General features: G+C 37.5%; 2 protein-coding genes across 2 annotated transcripts; both read left to right on the forward strand.

Moving 5' to 3' along the window:
- Window positions 1-575: 575 nt before the first annotated feature.
- LOC140797345 (putative leucine-rich repeat receptor-like protein kinase At2g19210) lies at window positions 576-7,331 on the forward strand. The gene is made up of 13 exons (XM_073150711.1): window positions 576-894; window positions 986-1,535; window positions 2,285-2,772; window positions 3,102-3,240; window positions 3,368-3,439; window positions 3,511-3,582; window positions 3,667-3,747; window positions 3,970-4,130; window positions 4,247-4,509; window positions 5,235-5,361; window positions 6,043-6,105; window positions 6,193-6,382; window positions 6,605-7,331. The coding sequence occupies exons 1-13, from the start codon at window positions 786-788 to the stop codon at window positions 7,062-7,064; spliced, it is 2,775 nt and encodes a 924-aa protein (XP_073006812.1). The 5' UTR covers window positions 576-785; the 3' UTR covers window positions 7,065-7,331.
- A 5,335-nt stretch (window positions 7,332-12,666) lies between these two features.
- On the forward strand, window positions 12,667-18,556 carry LOC140797237 (putative leucine-rich repeat receptor-like protein kinase At2g19210). Its single transcript, XM_073150525.1, has 13 exons — window positions 12,667-12,841; window positions 12,941-13,490; window positions 13,976-14,463; window positions 14,768-14,906; window positions 15,046-15,117; window positions 15,192-15,263; window positions 15,352-15,432; window positions 15,646-15,806; window positions 15,917-16,179; window positions 16,650-16,776; window positions 17,363-17,431; window positions 17,519-17,708; window positions 17,908-18,556. Exons 1-13 carry the CDS (start codon window positions 12,733-12,735, stop codon window positions 18,380-18,382), a joined length of 2,796 nt encoding a protein of 931 aa, XP_073006626.1. The 5' UTR covers window positions 12,667-12,732; the 3' UTR covers window positions 18,383-18,556.
- The last annotated feature ends 206 nt before the right edge of the window (window positions 18,557-18,762 follow it).

Consider the following 18,762-nt stretch of genomic DNA (forward strand, 5'->3'; position numbering starts at 1 on the left):
GAGGGCAAGTTATTAAGTATTTGGTTCACTAGCAAGTGGCAACCAAAGAGACTAGACTTATAAGAGAACTATTTAATAAATGAGCAAGCTAGTAAAAGTTTGCCTACATCAGTGCAAAGGACAGGCAAGTGTTACATCTCATGAAATTATTATTCGTCCTTGCATGGACCTGTTCCTTAGTGGCAAATAATTTATTTGGAGAACTAACTTAATTATTTTATTCCATTGGTAATTTGTCATATGGACTGGCCGGATCGAATGCGAGAGTTATTCATTTCTAATTCTTTCCCTTGCGTGCTAATCCCAGGATAGAGACGGATAGGAAGCAGGTGAAGAAAATAATTCATACCACCACGGATAAACTATTCTCTCCTAATCGTCGCGGGACATAAAAGTCCTCTCAATATATATATATAAGTTTAAGTCGTGCTATATATATTACCATAACAAGCATCTCTATAATATTTGACCTTTTCTTTCTCTAAGTCATAGTTGGCAAGATTTTGTCTAAGATATACCTCGACTCCCATGTACTCCTCGCCTATAAGATGTCCCAGTTGGGCCGTGCCAACATTATACACGTGGTGTTCGACAATTCGCTGGGATATCTTTATGCCGTCTGGGAGAAGGAAAGGTCATTAGAATGATTAGATTAATGACGGAATAAGTGGTGGAGATACGAAAACCGCGTTTATTCTATCCAGATGTATATAACGGCTCATATCCTCCCTTTAACCTAACACTGCATCCATTAATCCCAAGGAGGAGAATAAGGGGGTTTGGCTATGACGATGAGATGCTTCAGCTCGGTAACAATGGCAGTGTGGTGGTGCTTAGCTTTTCTGTGCTTATCCGCCGTAACTATCCGAGTTCATGGCCAGCTTGATAGTCTTGGTAAGCTCTACAATGCTTTAGTAAATCCTTTATACATGCATAGATATTTCCAGAAAAGTTCAGATCTTTTTCTTCTTCTTTCTGGGTGCAGGTTTCATTAGTATTGACTGTGGCCTCTCAGAAAATTCCAGCTACGTAGATAGTACAACAGAAATACCATACACCTCCGATGAACAATTTATCGACGATGGAATAAACCATGACATCGCGCCGGAGCACCGAACGTCCACTCTTTTCAAGCAATATCTGAACGTCAGAAGTTTTCCGGCCGGCGATCGGAATTGTTACACCTTAAAATCGTTAATTACAGGATTGAAGTACCTGGTCAGGGCTACGTTTATGTACGGGAACTACGACGGATTGAATAAGTTACCCATATTTGATCTTTATATTGGAGTTAATTTCTGGAAGACAGTCAATATTTCTGCTGCAGATTCTGGTAAGATAGTTGAAGTGATAACAGTTGCACAAGCTGATCAGTTATATGTTTGTCTGGTGAATACTGGGCTTGGGACTCCTTTCATTTCTGGTCTGGAATTGAGACCTCTAAAGACAAGTCTTTACCCAGCTGCAAACGCCACTCAGAATTTAGTTTATTATGTTCGGCTCAATATGGGACCAACTGATAATACTCGAATAAGGTGAGCTAATTGACTAATTTTATTTATTCTCTTTTAACGCCCTAAATTATGGTTCACACCTTGCCTTATTCTTTTCGTTAGATGACAAAGGTTATATATTAACAAAATTTGAAGCTCTTGACGAACACACAACACTGTATAAATCATTAGCCTTTTTAAATAATTGGATGTTTTACGAATTACATCCTATATTTTATCTATTTTACAATTTACATCCTTTCTTTGACGATTTTATAATCCAACTTTCTTTTAATAAGTCTCATTTAATACGCTGACGTTATTTTAACTAATTAATATCGATCAAATTACTAAAATATCATCACCACTTTTTTCTTTCTCTCTGTCCCTCCTCTAAAGAAGTCATGAGTAATTTAAATATTTTAAAATATTTTATATATTATAATAGAATATTTTTCTGTTGGTACGGTTTAAATTAACGAAAAATATTAAATAAGAATTATAAGAAAAAAATAGGAGTTGAATTACAAAAACGTCAAAACGATGTGTGAATCATAAAATAGATAAGATAAAAAGTGTGATTTTTAAAATTTTTATTTAAATTTTTCAAAAGACAACATTAGCTTAGAATAATACAGGGAGAAAGGATTAACGTTTTTTGTCTTTTTAATTTAAAATGGTTCACTGTTAGTTAGAGAAGTACTTATAGGAGGGTATATCGAGGGGCATAAAAAAAATTAGAAAAAAAAAAATTATGCAAAGAGATTAATTTCCGATGGAATTTGTAACAGGTACCCAAATGATACCTACGACCGGATTTGGATTCCGTGGAATAACGTCCCTTACTACACCGAGGTATCCACCACCACCACCGTGCAGAATATCAACAATGATTTATTCGAGGCGCCTACGGCCGTTATGCAGACGGCGATCATCCCCGTGAACTCCTCCAAGATCGAGACCTACTGGGAGAATAGCCCCGAGGATAAGAATCCCGAATACGTCGTCGTGATGCACTTCTCCGAGATCCAAATCTACAACGACAGTGACCTGAGGGAGTTCAATGTCTTTATCAACGACCAGCCATGGTATTCCCTCCCATTTACTCCGCAAAAGTTTTTGTCCAACGAGATATTCTCCATCATTCCAAGTCGGGGAAGTCCCCGGTATAACGTATCCATCAACGCGACAAGCAATTCCACGCTTCCGCCCATCCTTAATGCTGTCGAGTTGTTCACGGTTTTGGGGGTCACCGAGATCGCCACCGATAGCGGAGACGGTAATAAGATAACTCTTGCCCCTGTTCTAATGTTTATCCCGGTCTTTTGCAATAAAGCTGAAATTAAGCCACTCTGGATGATCTAAGGGATTTTTTCTTCAAGGACATGTAAACGCTGGTAGTAATTGAAGTAATATTTAATTGTTGTGGATAAGCTTGTTTTGTCTTTTCTCGTGAAGTTCTTCGTTTATTCTGTATGTTAACTAGAATGCTTGCAGGAATTCTGGCGTCCTTTAGTACTTTAGTTTGTTTTTTTGAATTTTTTTTCCGAATAGGGCTTGTGATATGCAATAATATATATATTTTTTCAATCCTGTTGATAACATCAGTTAGTGCAATCATGGCGATCAAGGCTAAGTATCAGCTGAAGAAAATCTGGTCAGGTGATCCTTGTTCTCCCAAATCCTTTGCGTGGGATGGATTGAATTGTAGTTATCCTAGTTCTAGCCCTCCAAGGATCACAACTCTGTGAGTTTGCATAGACACGAAATTTTCAATTTTATATTCTCATAGATGATCTTTCTTCAGAAATTGCATAACAATGTAATTTTAGATATTTTAATGCATTGATTTCTCTTTCCTCTTTTGGATGCAGAAACCTATCATTCAGTGGATTGACTGGTGACTTAACAACAGCTTTTGGCAATTTGAAAGCAATCCAATACTTGTAAGTTCCACGAACTTTAACTTAGAGTCTTTACTTGCTAGTGTTCTATCTCATGGAATTCGTCATTTCAGGGATTTGTCTCACAACAACTTAACAGGATCAATTCCGAATTTTCTCTCAGAATTACCATCACTCACCTTCCTGTAAGTATTGACAGTATACTGGTGATTCTGTCTATCAACTGCAGAATTAGAATTATGGAATAAAGATTACCTGCCTTCTTGCAGAGATTTGACAAGCAACCAACTCAATGGATCAATTCCTTCTGCTATCCTTAAAAAATCACAAGATGGGTTACTGACATTAAGGTTTGAGTTGTTCTTTGAATCTACTTCCTATATGCATATATATGCAAATTGTGCCTCAAGATTTCCATCCTTATGTGTTTGTCGGCTATTCCTCAACTATATGAGAAAGAAGATTTTGAAGTGTTCTAAAGATTTAAATTATTAGTACGCTCTTAGTTTTTATTCTTAATTCTTTTTGAGATGCATTAGTTGGATCTGACTGTCAGTTGGTTCAAATTACAGAATAGGAGAGAATGTAAATCTGTGTGCCAATGCGAGTTCATGTGAGCTGCAATCAAAGAAGAAGAGTTCCAAGATAGCTGTTATTGTAATTGTTCCAGTTGTTGTCGTGGTGCTATTGTTAGTGGCGATACTTGTTCTCTTTATAATGAAAAAACGGAAAGGTAATTCATATTTCATAGTACAAAAACCACGGATTGTGCATTTGTTCCCTGCACTATCTTCGATGTATAAATCCACTCATGATCTTATCTCATTTTTCTCCTACTTTCATTGAAAGGCTTAGCCAAAGGCATCTCTGTGAGGCCTCAGAGCGAAGGTTACTCTGCAACACCAAACAATTATGGAGACAGTCCATTGCAACTTGAAAATCGACAATTTACATATAGTGAGTTGGAAGTTATAACAAATAAGTTTCAACGTGAAATAGGGAAAGGAGGATTCGGTGCTGTCTATGATGGCCTTCTAGAGAATGGTACTCAAGTTGCAGTGAAGATGCGCTCTCAGTCATCTTCACAAGGGGTTAAAGAGTTTCTGGCCGAGGTAATCAACTCCAATCAACTCATCTCTTATTATCAGCAGATCTGGTGGTTTATCATTTATGTGTCTATTAATGATGGAATTGGAGAGCCACGTTATAGTGATTTTTTATGAATTATATGGCTTCACGGATAGCAAATCTGATAATCGGAGTTGGCACACAAATTTAATAGTTTGTAAAGATGGTACGGCCACTGAAGGAAGAAGAAAAGAAACAAAACCCATAGCAAGGCTAAGTCAGCATAATATCTTCTGATAGCTATATCTAGTATAATATGGAGTTTATGAAACATTATTCTCATGTAGTCCACTTATAGTTGAAGTCCTCTGTCCAATATGCCGTCTTGGTATGCAAATGACATTCATAAAGCCCCTAAAGATAATAGTAGAATTCCTCATGCAGAACTGTTTAATTTATCTAGTTCCAGAGGCTCTGATATTGGAGAAAAGTTGCGAAGTCTGCTTCTGACTTGCCAACTTTATCTGCATACTCTATGAAAAGTTGATATGGATAGATGGCAAGTTCTTTAAAGGTGTAGTGTCACTGACCACAGTAATTGAGATGCCTTATCTTCCTTCACATTTTGTCAACTAGATCAGATATTTTAAGTGATATCTCCAAATGTATTCATGATATTAATATATGAAATGAATGCATGTTCCCACCTTGAATTGATATTTTATCAAGCATTATCTGTCATTTGACAATATTCTGGATGGTGTTTCAGGCCCAGCACTTGACAAGGGTTCATCACAAGAACCTTGTTTCAATGATTGGCTACTGCAAGGATGGAGACTGCTTGGCGCTGGTCTATGAGTACATGTCTGAAGGAACCTTACAAGAACATCTGAGAGGTCCTAAAATTTTAAGTTCTTAACAGTACATGCTTTATCTTGTGACCATAAATTGATCCACAACTTAGCCTTATCTTGCTTTTCTGCTGCTGACGTTTTGAAACTCCCATACTTCCAGAGAAAAAAGAAAAGCATACTCATGAATAGATATTTTAACTTACAATAATGTTGTGGAACCTAGTGATAATATGCAATCATATATCCTTAAACCATCAGCAAAGAAATGCAAGCATCTGTGAGAAACCAGCATGCTTTTGTATTTTCTTCTATAAGAAAGGATATTGAAATTTTTATTTGACATTTCCAAGTGAAGGATGCCTTTTGTACTACTATTCAATAGGATGGCTAATGCAATTTAGAATCAATTCTGATTAAAAGTAACTTCCTTATATTGTTTTTTATCGAATTCATCCAACAGAACCCGATGATTACTATAGAGAAATTGAGCTCATAATTCTTGCATAATTGATATTACTACTTTTTGGGTACTCTAGAATGGCACAGAACCTCCAAAGCCGACATTTGTAAGATGAAATTCTCCATTGTTGTGGAGAGTAATGTCTGCTGAACCTTGTGACCTTGTGGGGAGTTATGTCTGTGCATGAAGTAATACTACCTTTGAAGTTTTTGTATTATTGGAAAGATCTAATGGATTATTTTTATGATATTTTGCATGTAAAGCTCACACTGCTAGACCTTTGACTTGGAGGCAGCGACTTAGAATTGCATGTGAATCTGCACGAGGTTTGGCAGTGACATGAAGTACACTCTAGCACATTCATGGACTTCATTTATATTCATCTTGCAATTTTTGTTGACATTAACTTCCAGGGCTGGAGTATCTGCACAAGGGCTGCAAGCCACCACTAATTCACAGAGATGTAAAGTCCAACAACATCCTCTTGAACGCAAATCTAGAGGCCAAGATTGCTGATTTTGGGTTGTCCAAGGCTTATAATGGTGATCCAAGTAGTCATGTATCCACAGCTGTGGTTGGTACTCCGGGATATGTAGATCCTGAGTATGGTCCTCCTCTCTTTCTTGCTGTAATCTTGAAATATTGAATTTCAAAAATAAGGGAGGGAAATGGTTAGATCAAACATGCAATCATAAAAGTGTTACCCTATAGCAGTTCTCCTTGAGGAAGTAAAAGTAAAATAAGTTTTTAGTAATAAAAGTAATGTACTAAAAACATGGCAATATTGTTACGCTATTCAGGTGATATGGCATGCGATTTTTATAGGTACTACAGGACCTTCCAGCTCAGTGAGAAGAGCGACGTGTTTAGCTTTGGAGTGGTTCTATTGGAGGTGATCACAGCGCAACCTGCCATAATAGGTGGCTCTGAGGCAATCCACATAGCTCCTTGGGTGCATCAAAGGCTCGCCAGAGGAATTATTGAGAGCATCATCGATCCGAGGATGGGAGAAGAATATGATGTTAATTCGGTATGGAAGGTTGCTGATGTAGCTTTGAAGTGTACTTCCGAATCATCTACCCAGAGGCCAAGCATGAGTGATGTCGTGATGCAGTTGAGCGAATGCTTGGAACTGGAGGAAACTAGTGCATATTCTGGAAGCAGAAATCCATATGCAAGAAATGATAACGTATACAAGGCGCCTAGTGATATTAGTCATACTAATGAATTCCAAACAGAAGAACTGGCGAGGAAATCTTTAGGCGCTGGACCTGCAGCAAGATAAGATTTGATTCCCTCTTCCTTCTCTTTGTGTAGCTGCTCTCATCGACCAAGCTTTCTGGGACCTACAGCAAGCTTTACTTGGTGATGTTTGATACATTAATTGTAACCTATATACATCAGACGTTCGCATGTGTGTGTGTGTGCATGCTCTGTGTAAACTTTATGTGTTTTTGCTTCAGCATCTGCTCTGTTTCTTAGCATAAAAATGTAAGGAATGCTGTGTGATACCAAGTACAGAGTGAACGAATCTTTCTTCTTCTTTTTTGAATCCTTTTTTTATTTTCCTCTTTGAAGTCGAAGGGTGTCAGACAGATGCTTAAACTGGTCGTCTCTGTTGACTTTGCAATTGGCTTCTTCCGTGTGACCACTAAAAGGTCCAAATTAAGAGATCAAAGAATGTCTCAATAATTAATGAGGTATTTTAGGTTCCAAGTAAGCTCATTGGGATTGGACTGCATTTATGAGGCACTTCACTCCTTTTGTCAAGGATTTTTACGTGTAACAATTCCTAGTTCCAGTTTCAAAACTTCTCACGTTTTGGGATATCTTCCAAAGATGTATCCACGTACGTAGAGTTATCCAGATAGCCACAATCGATGCTTATGGAACCTGCATAACAGTATAAGATCCTTTTTATATGGATAAGAATAATTAAGAATGTAATTAGCTAGAGCCAATTGGGTGATTAATTCACAAATTAATCAAAAGAACTAGAAGTCTGCTGTCTAATAAGATAAGGTGGGCGATTAATTCAAGATGGGATATTCATAAGAGCCAATTGGGTGAATAGTATGCGTGTTAAACTACTAAATGACATATAGAGAGGGTATGTGGGCCATTTATGAATCTCGAGTAATGAGCATGTTTTTAAGATTAGAAGATATATACTAAGGTGTAATTCAGATTTAATTAGAATTAAAAAAAAGGTAACAGCTGCAGATATATTGTAATATAAAGTCAGGTTTAAGTTAAGTGATTTAGATTAGAAAACGAAGGACTTGAGTGAGTGTTCTTGCACCATAATGACCAAATTGACATCTTATTATTCATATTTCATAAAGATGAATTGTTCCTATTTGCAAACTCTAGGAACTTAAAATTAAACGAAACAACTTTATACTAAGTCCAATTGACACAAAATGAAGAGGAAATTAATATTTCATCATTATCTGTTGTATAACACCACACAGCCTTTTTTGTCGTAGATATAAGTCGGTCCACGGCCCACCAAAATAGCGATGTCGTAGTGGATTCCTACTATCTGCGTTGTAGTAAATCTGCACCGGAATCCGTTAGCGGTTGCATTTCTTCTTCCTCTCTTCTCGTTCGAATGGAGGTGGTTGGTTATTCTGAGGAGGAGGAAGTGGCCGTGGAATCCGACTACGGTTCGCGGACATCGAGGTAGCTCTAGAACTTTCCGTTCTCGGCGACTGATAACGAGACTAATTGTTCTCCATGCAGTTTGTGTTTAGTGTGTTTAGTGTGTGTGTTTTTTTTTCCTTCCTAAGGTACTACTTCTAACATTGAGCACTTAGGGGTTGGGATTTGTTGCAATTCTGAACTTCTTGCACTACTTCTGATCACGCGGATATCTATTCTGGTGGACTTGGTTATGTTTATTATGTGATTTCCTACATCATAGTAAGGATACAGGCTATGTGAATTTCCGTGATCATAGCAAGGGTACGGAGTTCCATTCACAATGGTCTAATAATGCTATTTTAACTCTTACAATCTCGCAGTAAATCAATTAGAATTAGCAAATCTCTACCACAGTGTTGAGATGCATGGAGGAAAACAATTCTCATATTTTTTTTTTCTGGCAGATGTTTCACACTATCTGGTTCTATCTGCATGAGATAACTTTCCAAGTTTTCATTATTGACACTATCTGGTGCTATTTCCTTAGGTCCTGAGAATGTCACAGATATCCACAAAAGGGGTGGCACCATTAGAGGTCATGACACAAAAAGGATGGTCAACAATATCGAGGATCGCAGGATTAATCAGGTAAACAGAATGGTTGCATTTTGTAGTTCAAATTGCATTACCTGCTAATGAGCTCTTGATTTGCAGAGAGCAGACAATAATTTATACTGTAGTGTACTTTCTCTAGGTCTACATTATTGGAGGAAATGGAACTCAGAAAGGTGCTTCTGAAAATTTTAAGGTAATTATACTCTGATATCAGTGATGAATATTTCCCTTTGAGACAAGAAAAGAATGCAGTTACCTTTTAATTGCTGATACACAGATAATGTGTGAGATGATGCAGAGCCATTTTATTGATTCCTCTGAATCTCCTACGTAAAAAATTTACACATCTGATGAAGTTCGAATTACAGAACTGACAATGGGCTGATTTTTATTATTCTTGAAATTGTGACTGACAGGAAAATCGAAGACGTTGCCTTAAAAGTTGCTGTTGCTTCATACAATAGATGATGATATTGCTGTATACCCTGACCCTTTATAGCCTCATTTATTCCATCTCGTCGACAAGTCTCATCTTTCTACCTTGGAAATTGGAAAATAAATTATAATACATCAGTGGATTTTGTCATCTCTTGTTGATTAGATCATTGGCAAGTCCTTCGGTTTTTGGTACTGCTGCCATAGATGCAGCACTGTAGTGGTTATTTTCTTACTCTGTTGGTGTAGTTTAAGTTAACTAAGAACATTCATACTCCAAAAATGAACTGTCTTAAATCTGTATGCAGTTCTCTTTGACCAAAGTAACATGCAAAATTTGTTCAATTATTGGTCTTGCACCTGCAGTCCAGAAATAATTCTACAATCCGAAATACTGATCACACTAGCTTTATTAGGCTCTTATGTTCATTTCATCTGCAGATATTTTTTTATATCCTTTATAATTGTGCCATGTTCTTACTTCACACATAACAAGTCTTGTGATGCAAGGCTTGTTACAATGTATGCTATCCTTGCCAGCAGAGATGTGGTAGGTGTGAGATCTTGTATATTTTCTGGAATTTGCTAACTCAGTACTTTCTTTATTGTTAAAATTATATTTTGCTTGCTTAGACGATCGATATTTATGATGAACTAAAAATAATGTTCTTCTTTTTCTCGGAGAATTTATACTCCTTTCTTTTTGTGATGTTCCTTGAGGATTGTTGCTTAATTCCAGAATCATCGTTTTATTTGGATAATGTAATAAAGACAATTAAACAGAATGGCCACATGGTCATTATTGTCGGCAAAATTTAATTGCTGAAAGTATGTAATTCATGGGCCATGAAAATGCTTCTGGAAGTATAACACATCCTGATATTGCGCTATCTCAGAAGATTAAGGTAAAATCCAGAATATTCTTATACATGAGTGGTTTCTTTCTGTTGTTCTGTTTTGCTAGTTAAGTAGGATGTTCTTGCACTGTTATTCTATTTAAGCAATGTCTTGTGAAGCAATATTTCAATGCACTGCTCTCTATAAATGCCTACTAATGGGATATAATAGTCGTAGGATATGCATTTTTTTTTTCCAAGTTTCTAAAATTCCTGAACAATGGGATATATTGTCTTTGAAGTTTCTGTATTATTGGAAAGATCTAATGGTTTGCTGGTATGATCTTTGTGCAGGAAGAGGCCATCACTGTTACATTGGAGAATTTCATATCTGTGTGAGCTTATAAATACTGATCATGGCACATCATTCATATCCTCCTTGGAGATGAGGGAGTTGAAGAGCCAAATTTATCTACCTGTGAATGCATCTCAATCTCTTGTTCTCTTTGAGAGGGTCAATATGGGCCTAAAAGCCAATCGGATAATTCAATAGGTTCAATAAGTTATATCTTAAAAGAAGAAGAAGAAGAAGAAGAAGAAGAAGAAGAAATATATATAATTCCGCAATCTATGCCTTGGATTTTTGTTTCTTGTATTCCTTTCGGTTAATAAGAGAATGAGGTAATACTTGTCTTTCTGAGTTTACTTCTTATGTTTTATTTTATCTTCCATAGAGCTTAAAGTTAAAGTGACTAATTCTAAAAGATTAGCTAATTAGAAGGATAGCATTTATAAAATACAAAAAATATCTTTTGTTGTATTGAAATTATAGAGACTTGAATTAATTCTATAAATATAAAAGCCATGTTTGTCGCAATTTTTTTTGCGTTTGAAAAAAATACAAATAATTTAACAGTTCACACCCCGTATTTTAATTATTTAGAAACCGAGCCTCACTTTTTTAAGCCTTTTATAATCTCAAAATTTGAATCGATGAACCAGGTATCCCGACGGCCCATATGGCCCGGGTATGGTGGCCTTTACGAGGAGAAGACCCGGGTTGGACGGAGATGTCCACCAGCTTCACCGTCGACCGACATGGCCTTCTCTTGGAACACCGGGAACGTCAGCGACGAATACTTCACCGTATTCTACATCTCCGTGCTCGAAGTCCTCACCGAGAAACGATTGCGAATGTTCTCCATCTACTACGGTGGCAACTCGTGGTCCGGACCCTTCTCGCCGCCGAACCTTTTCTCCTACTACGTTTACGTCCTCGGCTTCTTCAGTGCGTATCCTCGGTACAATTTCTCTCTTCATGCCACCGAGAACTCGACTCTTCCTCTGCTAGCTGATGAACGCGAGGGAGATCTATACCCGGATGCAACTCCAGTAAGTGATGATCGATCTCTCAGACGAAACGTTAGAGGATCTTTTTTTTTTATATATTCTTTTTTTATATGGAGTACGGTTGAAATGTTATAGTTGCCCCATGCGCATAAGGTGTTCGGTGAAATATCCCTTCAAAGGAGTTGCCTTACGTGGTTATAAGCCAGAAACATGTTGATGAAATAATCCAGACTCCTCCACCTATTCAATTCTTCATGTCTTGAGGGGAAGATTTGTTATAAAGGTCCAAATTAAGAGATCTAAGAATATCTCAATAACTATTGAGGTCTATTTTAAAAGGCTCCAAGTAAGCTCATTGGGATTGGATTACAATTTACAAGACAGGTTGTTTACTTTTACGAATTAAGTAGAAGTTGACAATAAATCATCAAAGTTAGGCAGGAAGCAAAGTGGTGGAATTTTGCCTGAAACCATTAAATATCTACTTACTCCATTTGTCCCAAGATGACGACTTGATAGCAAGTAGGCATTAGATAAGTCCTTACGTCTACGAATATATTATCCTCCCCTAGTGGTCCGCACATGCATGCAAGCACGCATTCCCTGAAAGTCAAAGTCTTCTCAGCCTAGATAGCAATAAAATAGCCATAAATAATTCCAAGTCGTGGCCGCAGACTAATTCGAAGTCAACTGGGCACCCATGTGAAAATATTACCACAGCTTCTCTCCGAAATAATTGACCTATTATTTTCCGAGTCATAGCTGGCAAGATTCTATCTATCCGACGCGGGCTATCCGACCGGGAATAAGGCACACCGTTTTGCTCGAGTCCACTTGTCGCCTATACCTGCTTTATCCACGTGCTCTTCGATCATTCGCTGGGACACGGGACGCTGTTCGGAAGAAGGAATAATATCCGCATTTTAATTATGACGATGGGATTAATGACGGGATAAGTGGGGGATAGAAAGCTGCATTTAGTTTATCCACATGCATAGAAGGGTAGATATCGTCCCTCTTAGACTAGCATTGGATCCATTAGTCTCAAGGGGGAGAGTAAGGAGTTTGGCTATGACGATGAGATGCTTCAGCTCGATAACGATGGCGATGTGGTGGTGCTTAGCTTTTCTGAGCTTATCCGCCATAACTATCCGAGTTCATGCCCAGCTTGATAGTCTTGGTAAGCTCTAAAATGCTTTCGTAAATCCTTTATACATGCATAGATATAATCCAAAAGTACGTTTAAATCTTTTTCTTTGTCTTTTTTCTCTGTGTGCAGGTTTTATTAGTATTGACTGTGGCCTTCCAGAAAATACCAGCTACGTAGATAGTACAACAAAAATACCATACACCTCGGATGAACAATTTATCGACGTCGGAATAAACCATAACATCGCGCCGGAGTACATAAGTCCCAGTCTTTCAAAGCGGAATTTGAACGTCAGAAGTTTTCCGACCGGCACTCGGAATTGTTACGCCTTTAAATCCTTAACTACAGGATTGAAATACCTGGTTAGGGGTTCGTTCATGTACGGGAACTACGATAGCAAGAACGCATTACCTATATTTGATCTTTATATTGGAGTGAACTTTTGGAAGACAGTCAATATTTCTGCGGCAGATACTGCTAAGTTGGTAGAAGTTATCACAGTTGCACAATCTGATCGCTTATATGTTTGTTTGGTGAATACTGGGCGTGGAATTCCTTTCATTTCTGGGCTGGATTTGAGGCCTTTAAAGACTAGTCTTTACCCAGCTGCAAATGCCACTCAAAATATAGTCAATCTTGCTCGGCTTAACATGGGACCAACGGATAATACTCTAATCAGGTGAGTAAATTAATTGACTACTTTTATTTATTTTGTTTGGCATCCTAACGTAATGGCAAATATTACGGTTGAAATTTGAAAAAAATTATGTTTGAAAGGAGGAGGTGATGATTTCTCTTAATTTATGTATATAGGCCCTTAAAACTCTTGATAGTTACACAGACACCCTTCTGTATTCTTTCCTTCACAGTTGACAACTGGGACCTAGGAGTTAAAGGTTGAACTACTTTTAAGTAAAAAAAAATATATATATTAAGAAATTTTGTATTTTTAATTTATTTTCAGTGATTCCGAAATCCACGCAAAATTTGAAATTATTTATCTTAACTAAATATACAAGCGAAAGATATTAAGGTTATTTTTGTAAACCGTAAATTAGAAGGGTATCATCAGAAAATTATGATTTTGAGGGGTATATATGTGAAATGAAGGAAAAAAAATAAACACTTTGCTAAAGGATTAATTTCCGATGGAATTGAAACAAGGTACCCCGACGATTCCCACGACCGGATTTGGATACCGTGGAATAACGTCCCCTTCTGCACTGAGATAACCACCACCTCCACCGTCCAGAACATCAACAACGATTTCTTCGAGGCGCCGACGGCCGTTATGCAGACGGCGATCACACCGGTGAACTCCTCCCAGATTGAGTTCTACTGGGAGGATAACCCCGAGGATAAGAACCCCGGATACGTCGGCGTTATGCACTTCTCCGAGATCCAAATCCATAACAGCAGCGAGTTGAGGGAGTTCGAGATCTTGATCAACGGCAACCGATGGTACGCCAACCCATTTACTCCAGAACCTCTTTATTCCGATGCGGTGTACTCCGTTAATCCCATCCGGGGGAGTCGCCGGTATAACGTATCCATCAAGGCGACGACCAATTCCACTCTTCCGCCCATTATCAATGCTGTCGAGGTGTTCACGGTTTTGGGGGTCCCCGAGATCCCGACGGATAGCGGAGACGGTAATTTTCATCTTACAAATTTTAGTATAATAAGTAGCTCTTTTTGCAATGTGGCTAAAATGTAGAGATTTGTGTCACCGATCTTTGGTTAAATCTGTATAAAAGTATCTTGGTTTTTATGCTTTCCAATGTAAAGATTTTTTTTTTCCCCATATGAAAAGGGGAAAAAGGCTTGTGATATGAATTCATGCTTGCAAGAGTTTTGGCCTCCTTTGTTTCTTCTAGTTTGGTGTTTTGAGTTTTTTGATAGAAAAACTAATGATATGTAGTAATAGTCCTTGACTTTTTCTGTTGACAATATCAGTTAGTGCAATCATGGCAATCAAAGCTAAGTATCAGGTGAATAGCAGCTGGTCAGGTGATCCATGTTCCCCCAAAGCCTTTGCATGGGATAGATTGAAATGTAATTATGGTATCTCTGACCCTCCAAGGATCTCAACTCTGTAAGTTTTTTTTTTCCTAGAGAAGAAATTTTAATTTTTATGTATCTGATAGGTGCTTTTCTTTTGTTCGGAAATTGTATAAACAATGTCCATTTGATTTCTGATGCATTGATTTATATCTCCCCTCTTTTGGGTGCAGAAACTTATCATCCAGTGGTTTGACTGGTGATCTGACAACAGCGTTTGGCAATTTGAAAGCAATCCAGTACTTGTAAGTTCCATCAACTTCAACCATGTTTAATTCTCTTGTATTAGTATTCTAACTAATGGAACTTGCCATTTCAGGGATTTGTCTCACAACAACTTAACAGGGTCAATTCCTGATGTTCTATCGCAATTACCATCACTCACCCTCCTGTAAGTATCAATAATATACTGGTGATTTGGTTTATCAACTAACAGACGAAGTAGCTTTATGGTATCAAAAATACCTGGCTTCTTGCAGAGATTTGACCGGCAACCAACTAAATGGATCAATTCCTTCTGGTATCCTTAAAAAATCACAAGATGGGTCACTTACATTAAGGTTCGATTTGTTCTTGGAACTTATTCCTATATATGTATAATGCAAATTGTACCTTGAAGATTTCGTCCTTCTGTTTATATCCGTTATTTCCTTATGAGAGAAGATTTTGAAATGTTTCAAGGATTTAGATTATTAGTAAGCTCTTAATTTCCTTTTTCTTTTATTTAAGCACAGATTAGGTAAAATCTGATGGTAATTTGGTTGTAATGATAGAATTGGAGATAATGCAAATCTGTGTGCTGATGGGAATTCATGTCAGCTGCAATCAAAGAAGAAGAGTTCCAAGACAGCTGTTATTGTAATAGTTCCAATTGTTGTCGTGGTGCTATTGGTAGTGGGGATACTTGTTTTCTGCATAGTTAAAAAACGGACAGGTAAATTTTGTTCAAAAAATTACATCTTGTTCAGTTGTTCCCTGCTTTAACTTGGATATATGAATCCAACCATGATTGTGTCTCATCTTTTTTCTTGCTTTTATTGAAAGGCTTAGCCAATGGCATCTCTGTGAAGCCTCAGAATGAAGGTCACTCCGGAGCACCAAACAAATACGAAGACAGTTCATTGCAACTTGAAAATCGTCAATTTACATATAGAGAGTTGGAAATTATAACCAATAATTTTCAAAGAGAAATAGGGAAAGGAGGATTTGGTGCTGTCTATGATGGCTTCTTAGAGAACGGTACTCAAGTTGCAGTGAAGATGCGTTCTCAGTCATCTTCACAAGGGGTTAAAGAGTTTCTGGCTGAGGTAATCAACTCCAATCAATTCATCTCTTAATATCTGTGAATCAAGTGGTTTATTGTATATATTAGTGATGGTATTGGAGAGAGAGCCATGTAATGGTGGTTCATATTGAGTTGTTTTCCCATGGAAAGCAAATCCAAGAATCAGATTTGGCACACAGTTTAATATTTCTTAGAGATCATAATATGATGACCACTTAAGAAAAAAGAAAAGAAACAAAACCCACAGCAACACAAATTCGGCATATTATTTTCTGAGTGCTATATCTAGTATAAAATGAAGATTCTCAGACATTATTTTCATGTGGTTTCTGCGACTTATAGTTGAAGTCCTTTGTCTGATATGCTATTTCATTGTGCACATGAAATCCATGAAGTCCCTAAGGCTATTAGGGGAATGCATGCTCCCACCTTGACTTGATATACTTATCAATTATTATCTGACATTTGACAATATTTTGAATGATGTTGCAGGCCCAGCACTTGACAAGAGTTCACCACAAGAACCTTGTTTCAATGATTGGCTACTGCAAGGATGGTGCCTATTTGGCACTTGTTTACGAGTACATGTCTGAAGGAACCGTTCAAGAACATCTGAGAGGTCCTAAATTTTCTAAGTTTTTAAACAGTATATGCTTTTTCCAGTGAGTCGGTGACAATAAATTGATTGACAACTTTGTCTGCTGATCTTGGTTTTCTCACGGCTCAGGTGCTGACAATTTGAAACTCTCATACTTCTGGGAGAAAAAAGAAAAGCATAATATAATGTAGATAAGTAACTTACAATAACATTGTGGAACCTAGTGATAGAATGCAGTCATAGGATCCAGAAATGAACTTTTTAATTTGAGGTTTTCAAGTAAAGGATGCTTTTTGTATTTAGATAGTGGAGTTTAAATTTCAAAATTTAAAGTTGCCTACTATTCAATAGGATGGGTAATGTAATTTAGAATCCTGAGAATTACCATGGAGAACATGAGTTCACATCTGATGCACAACTGATATAAGTACCATTTGGGTACTCTCTATTGCCACAGAGCCTCCAAAGCCCAGGTTGACATCCTCCATTGTATTTTTGGAGATATATGTCTGCTGAATCTTATGGCAAGATTCTGTGAATGAAATAATCTTTGAAGTTTCTGTATTGTTCGAAATATCTAATGGTTTGTTGTTATGATATTCTGCAGGTAGAGGTCATACTGCTAGACCTTTGACTTGGAGGCAGCGACTTCGAATTGCACTTGAGTCTGCACAAGGTTTGGCAGTGATCAAAGTACACTCTAGCACATCCGTGGACTTCATTTCTCTCCATCTTACGCATATTTATTGTCATTGACTTCCAGGGTTGGAATACCTGCACAAGGGATGCACGCCACCACTAATTCACAGGGATGTAAAACCTAACAACATTCTTTTGAATGCAAATCTAGAGGCCAAGATTGCTGATTTTGGGTTGTCCAAGGCTTATATTGGTGATACAAGTAGTCACGTATCCACAGCTGTGGTTGGTACTCCAGGATACGTAGATCCCGAGTATGTTCCTCTCTCATTTTATCTTGAAATATTTGTTTTCAAAAATAAGGATCAAGATAAATGGGTGGTGTTAGCCTGTATTATTTCTTGAGAGCCTTGAGTAAGTAAAACCAAAACAAGCTTTTAGTGATAAAAGTAATGTACTAAAAAGATGGCAATATTGTTACACTGTTCAGATAATATGGTGTGTATTTTATAGGTACTATAGGAGCTTCCAGCTCAGTGAGAAGAGCGACGTGTTTAGCTTTGGGGTGGTTCTACTGGAGATGATCACAGCACAACCTGCCATAATAGGTGGCTCTGAGACAATCCACATAGCTACTTGGGTGCGACAAAGGCTCGCCAGAGGAATTATTGAGAGCATCATTGATCCAAGAATGGGAGGAGAATATGATGTGAATTCAGTATGGAAGGTTGCTGATGTAGCGCTAAAGTGTACATCTGAATCATCCAGCCAGAGGCCAGACATGACTGATGTCGTGATGCAGTTAAAAGAATGCTTGGAATTAGAGGAAGCTGGCGAGAGGAACCATAATTTATACTCAGGCAGCAGTAATCCATACTCAAGAAGCAATAACGTATACTCAGAATCTAGTAATGTTAGTCATAATAGTGCATCTGAAATGGAACAACTGGGGAGGACATCTATAGCCACTGGACCCACAGCAAGATAATTAAGATTGGTTCCCACTTCCTTTCCAAGTGATTGCAGTCATGGTTTGTTTATACCTTATACTTCCAGTCATTAAGCTGTTGAAACGGTCGAGCGTTATGTTTTTGGACCTCACATCATGATGAGTACTTGAACAATACTTTACAGTCTAATATTTTTATTTTCTCCACAGAAATTATGGCAGAAGGTTCCAGCATTTTGTATAATATCTGTATCATTAGTTATCAATTTATGACATAAATAGTTCTAATTTTCAACTCCCTAATGCACCAGGCCAGACATCCTATCTATAATATAAGAAGACTGACTTAATATGAATATAAAAAAAATTGATGCTTGATCAGACTAATATCTTGTGCAAATTGAAAAGCTATCAGTGCT

The sequence above is a fragment of the Typha latifolia genome, chromosome 11 (genome assembly GCF_019914945.1).
Source record: "Typha latifolia isolate L0001 chromosome 11, TyphaL0001v2, whole genome shotgun sequence".
NCBI lineage: Eukaryota > Viridiplantae > Streptophyta > Magnoliopsida > Poales > Typhaceae > Typha > Typha latifolia.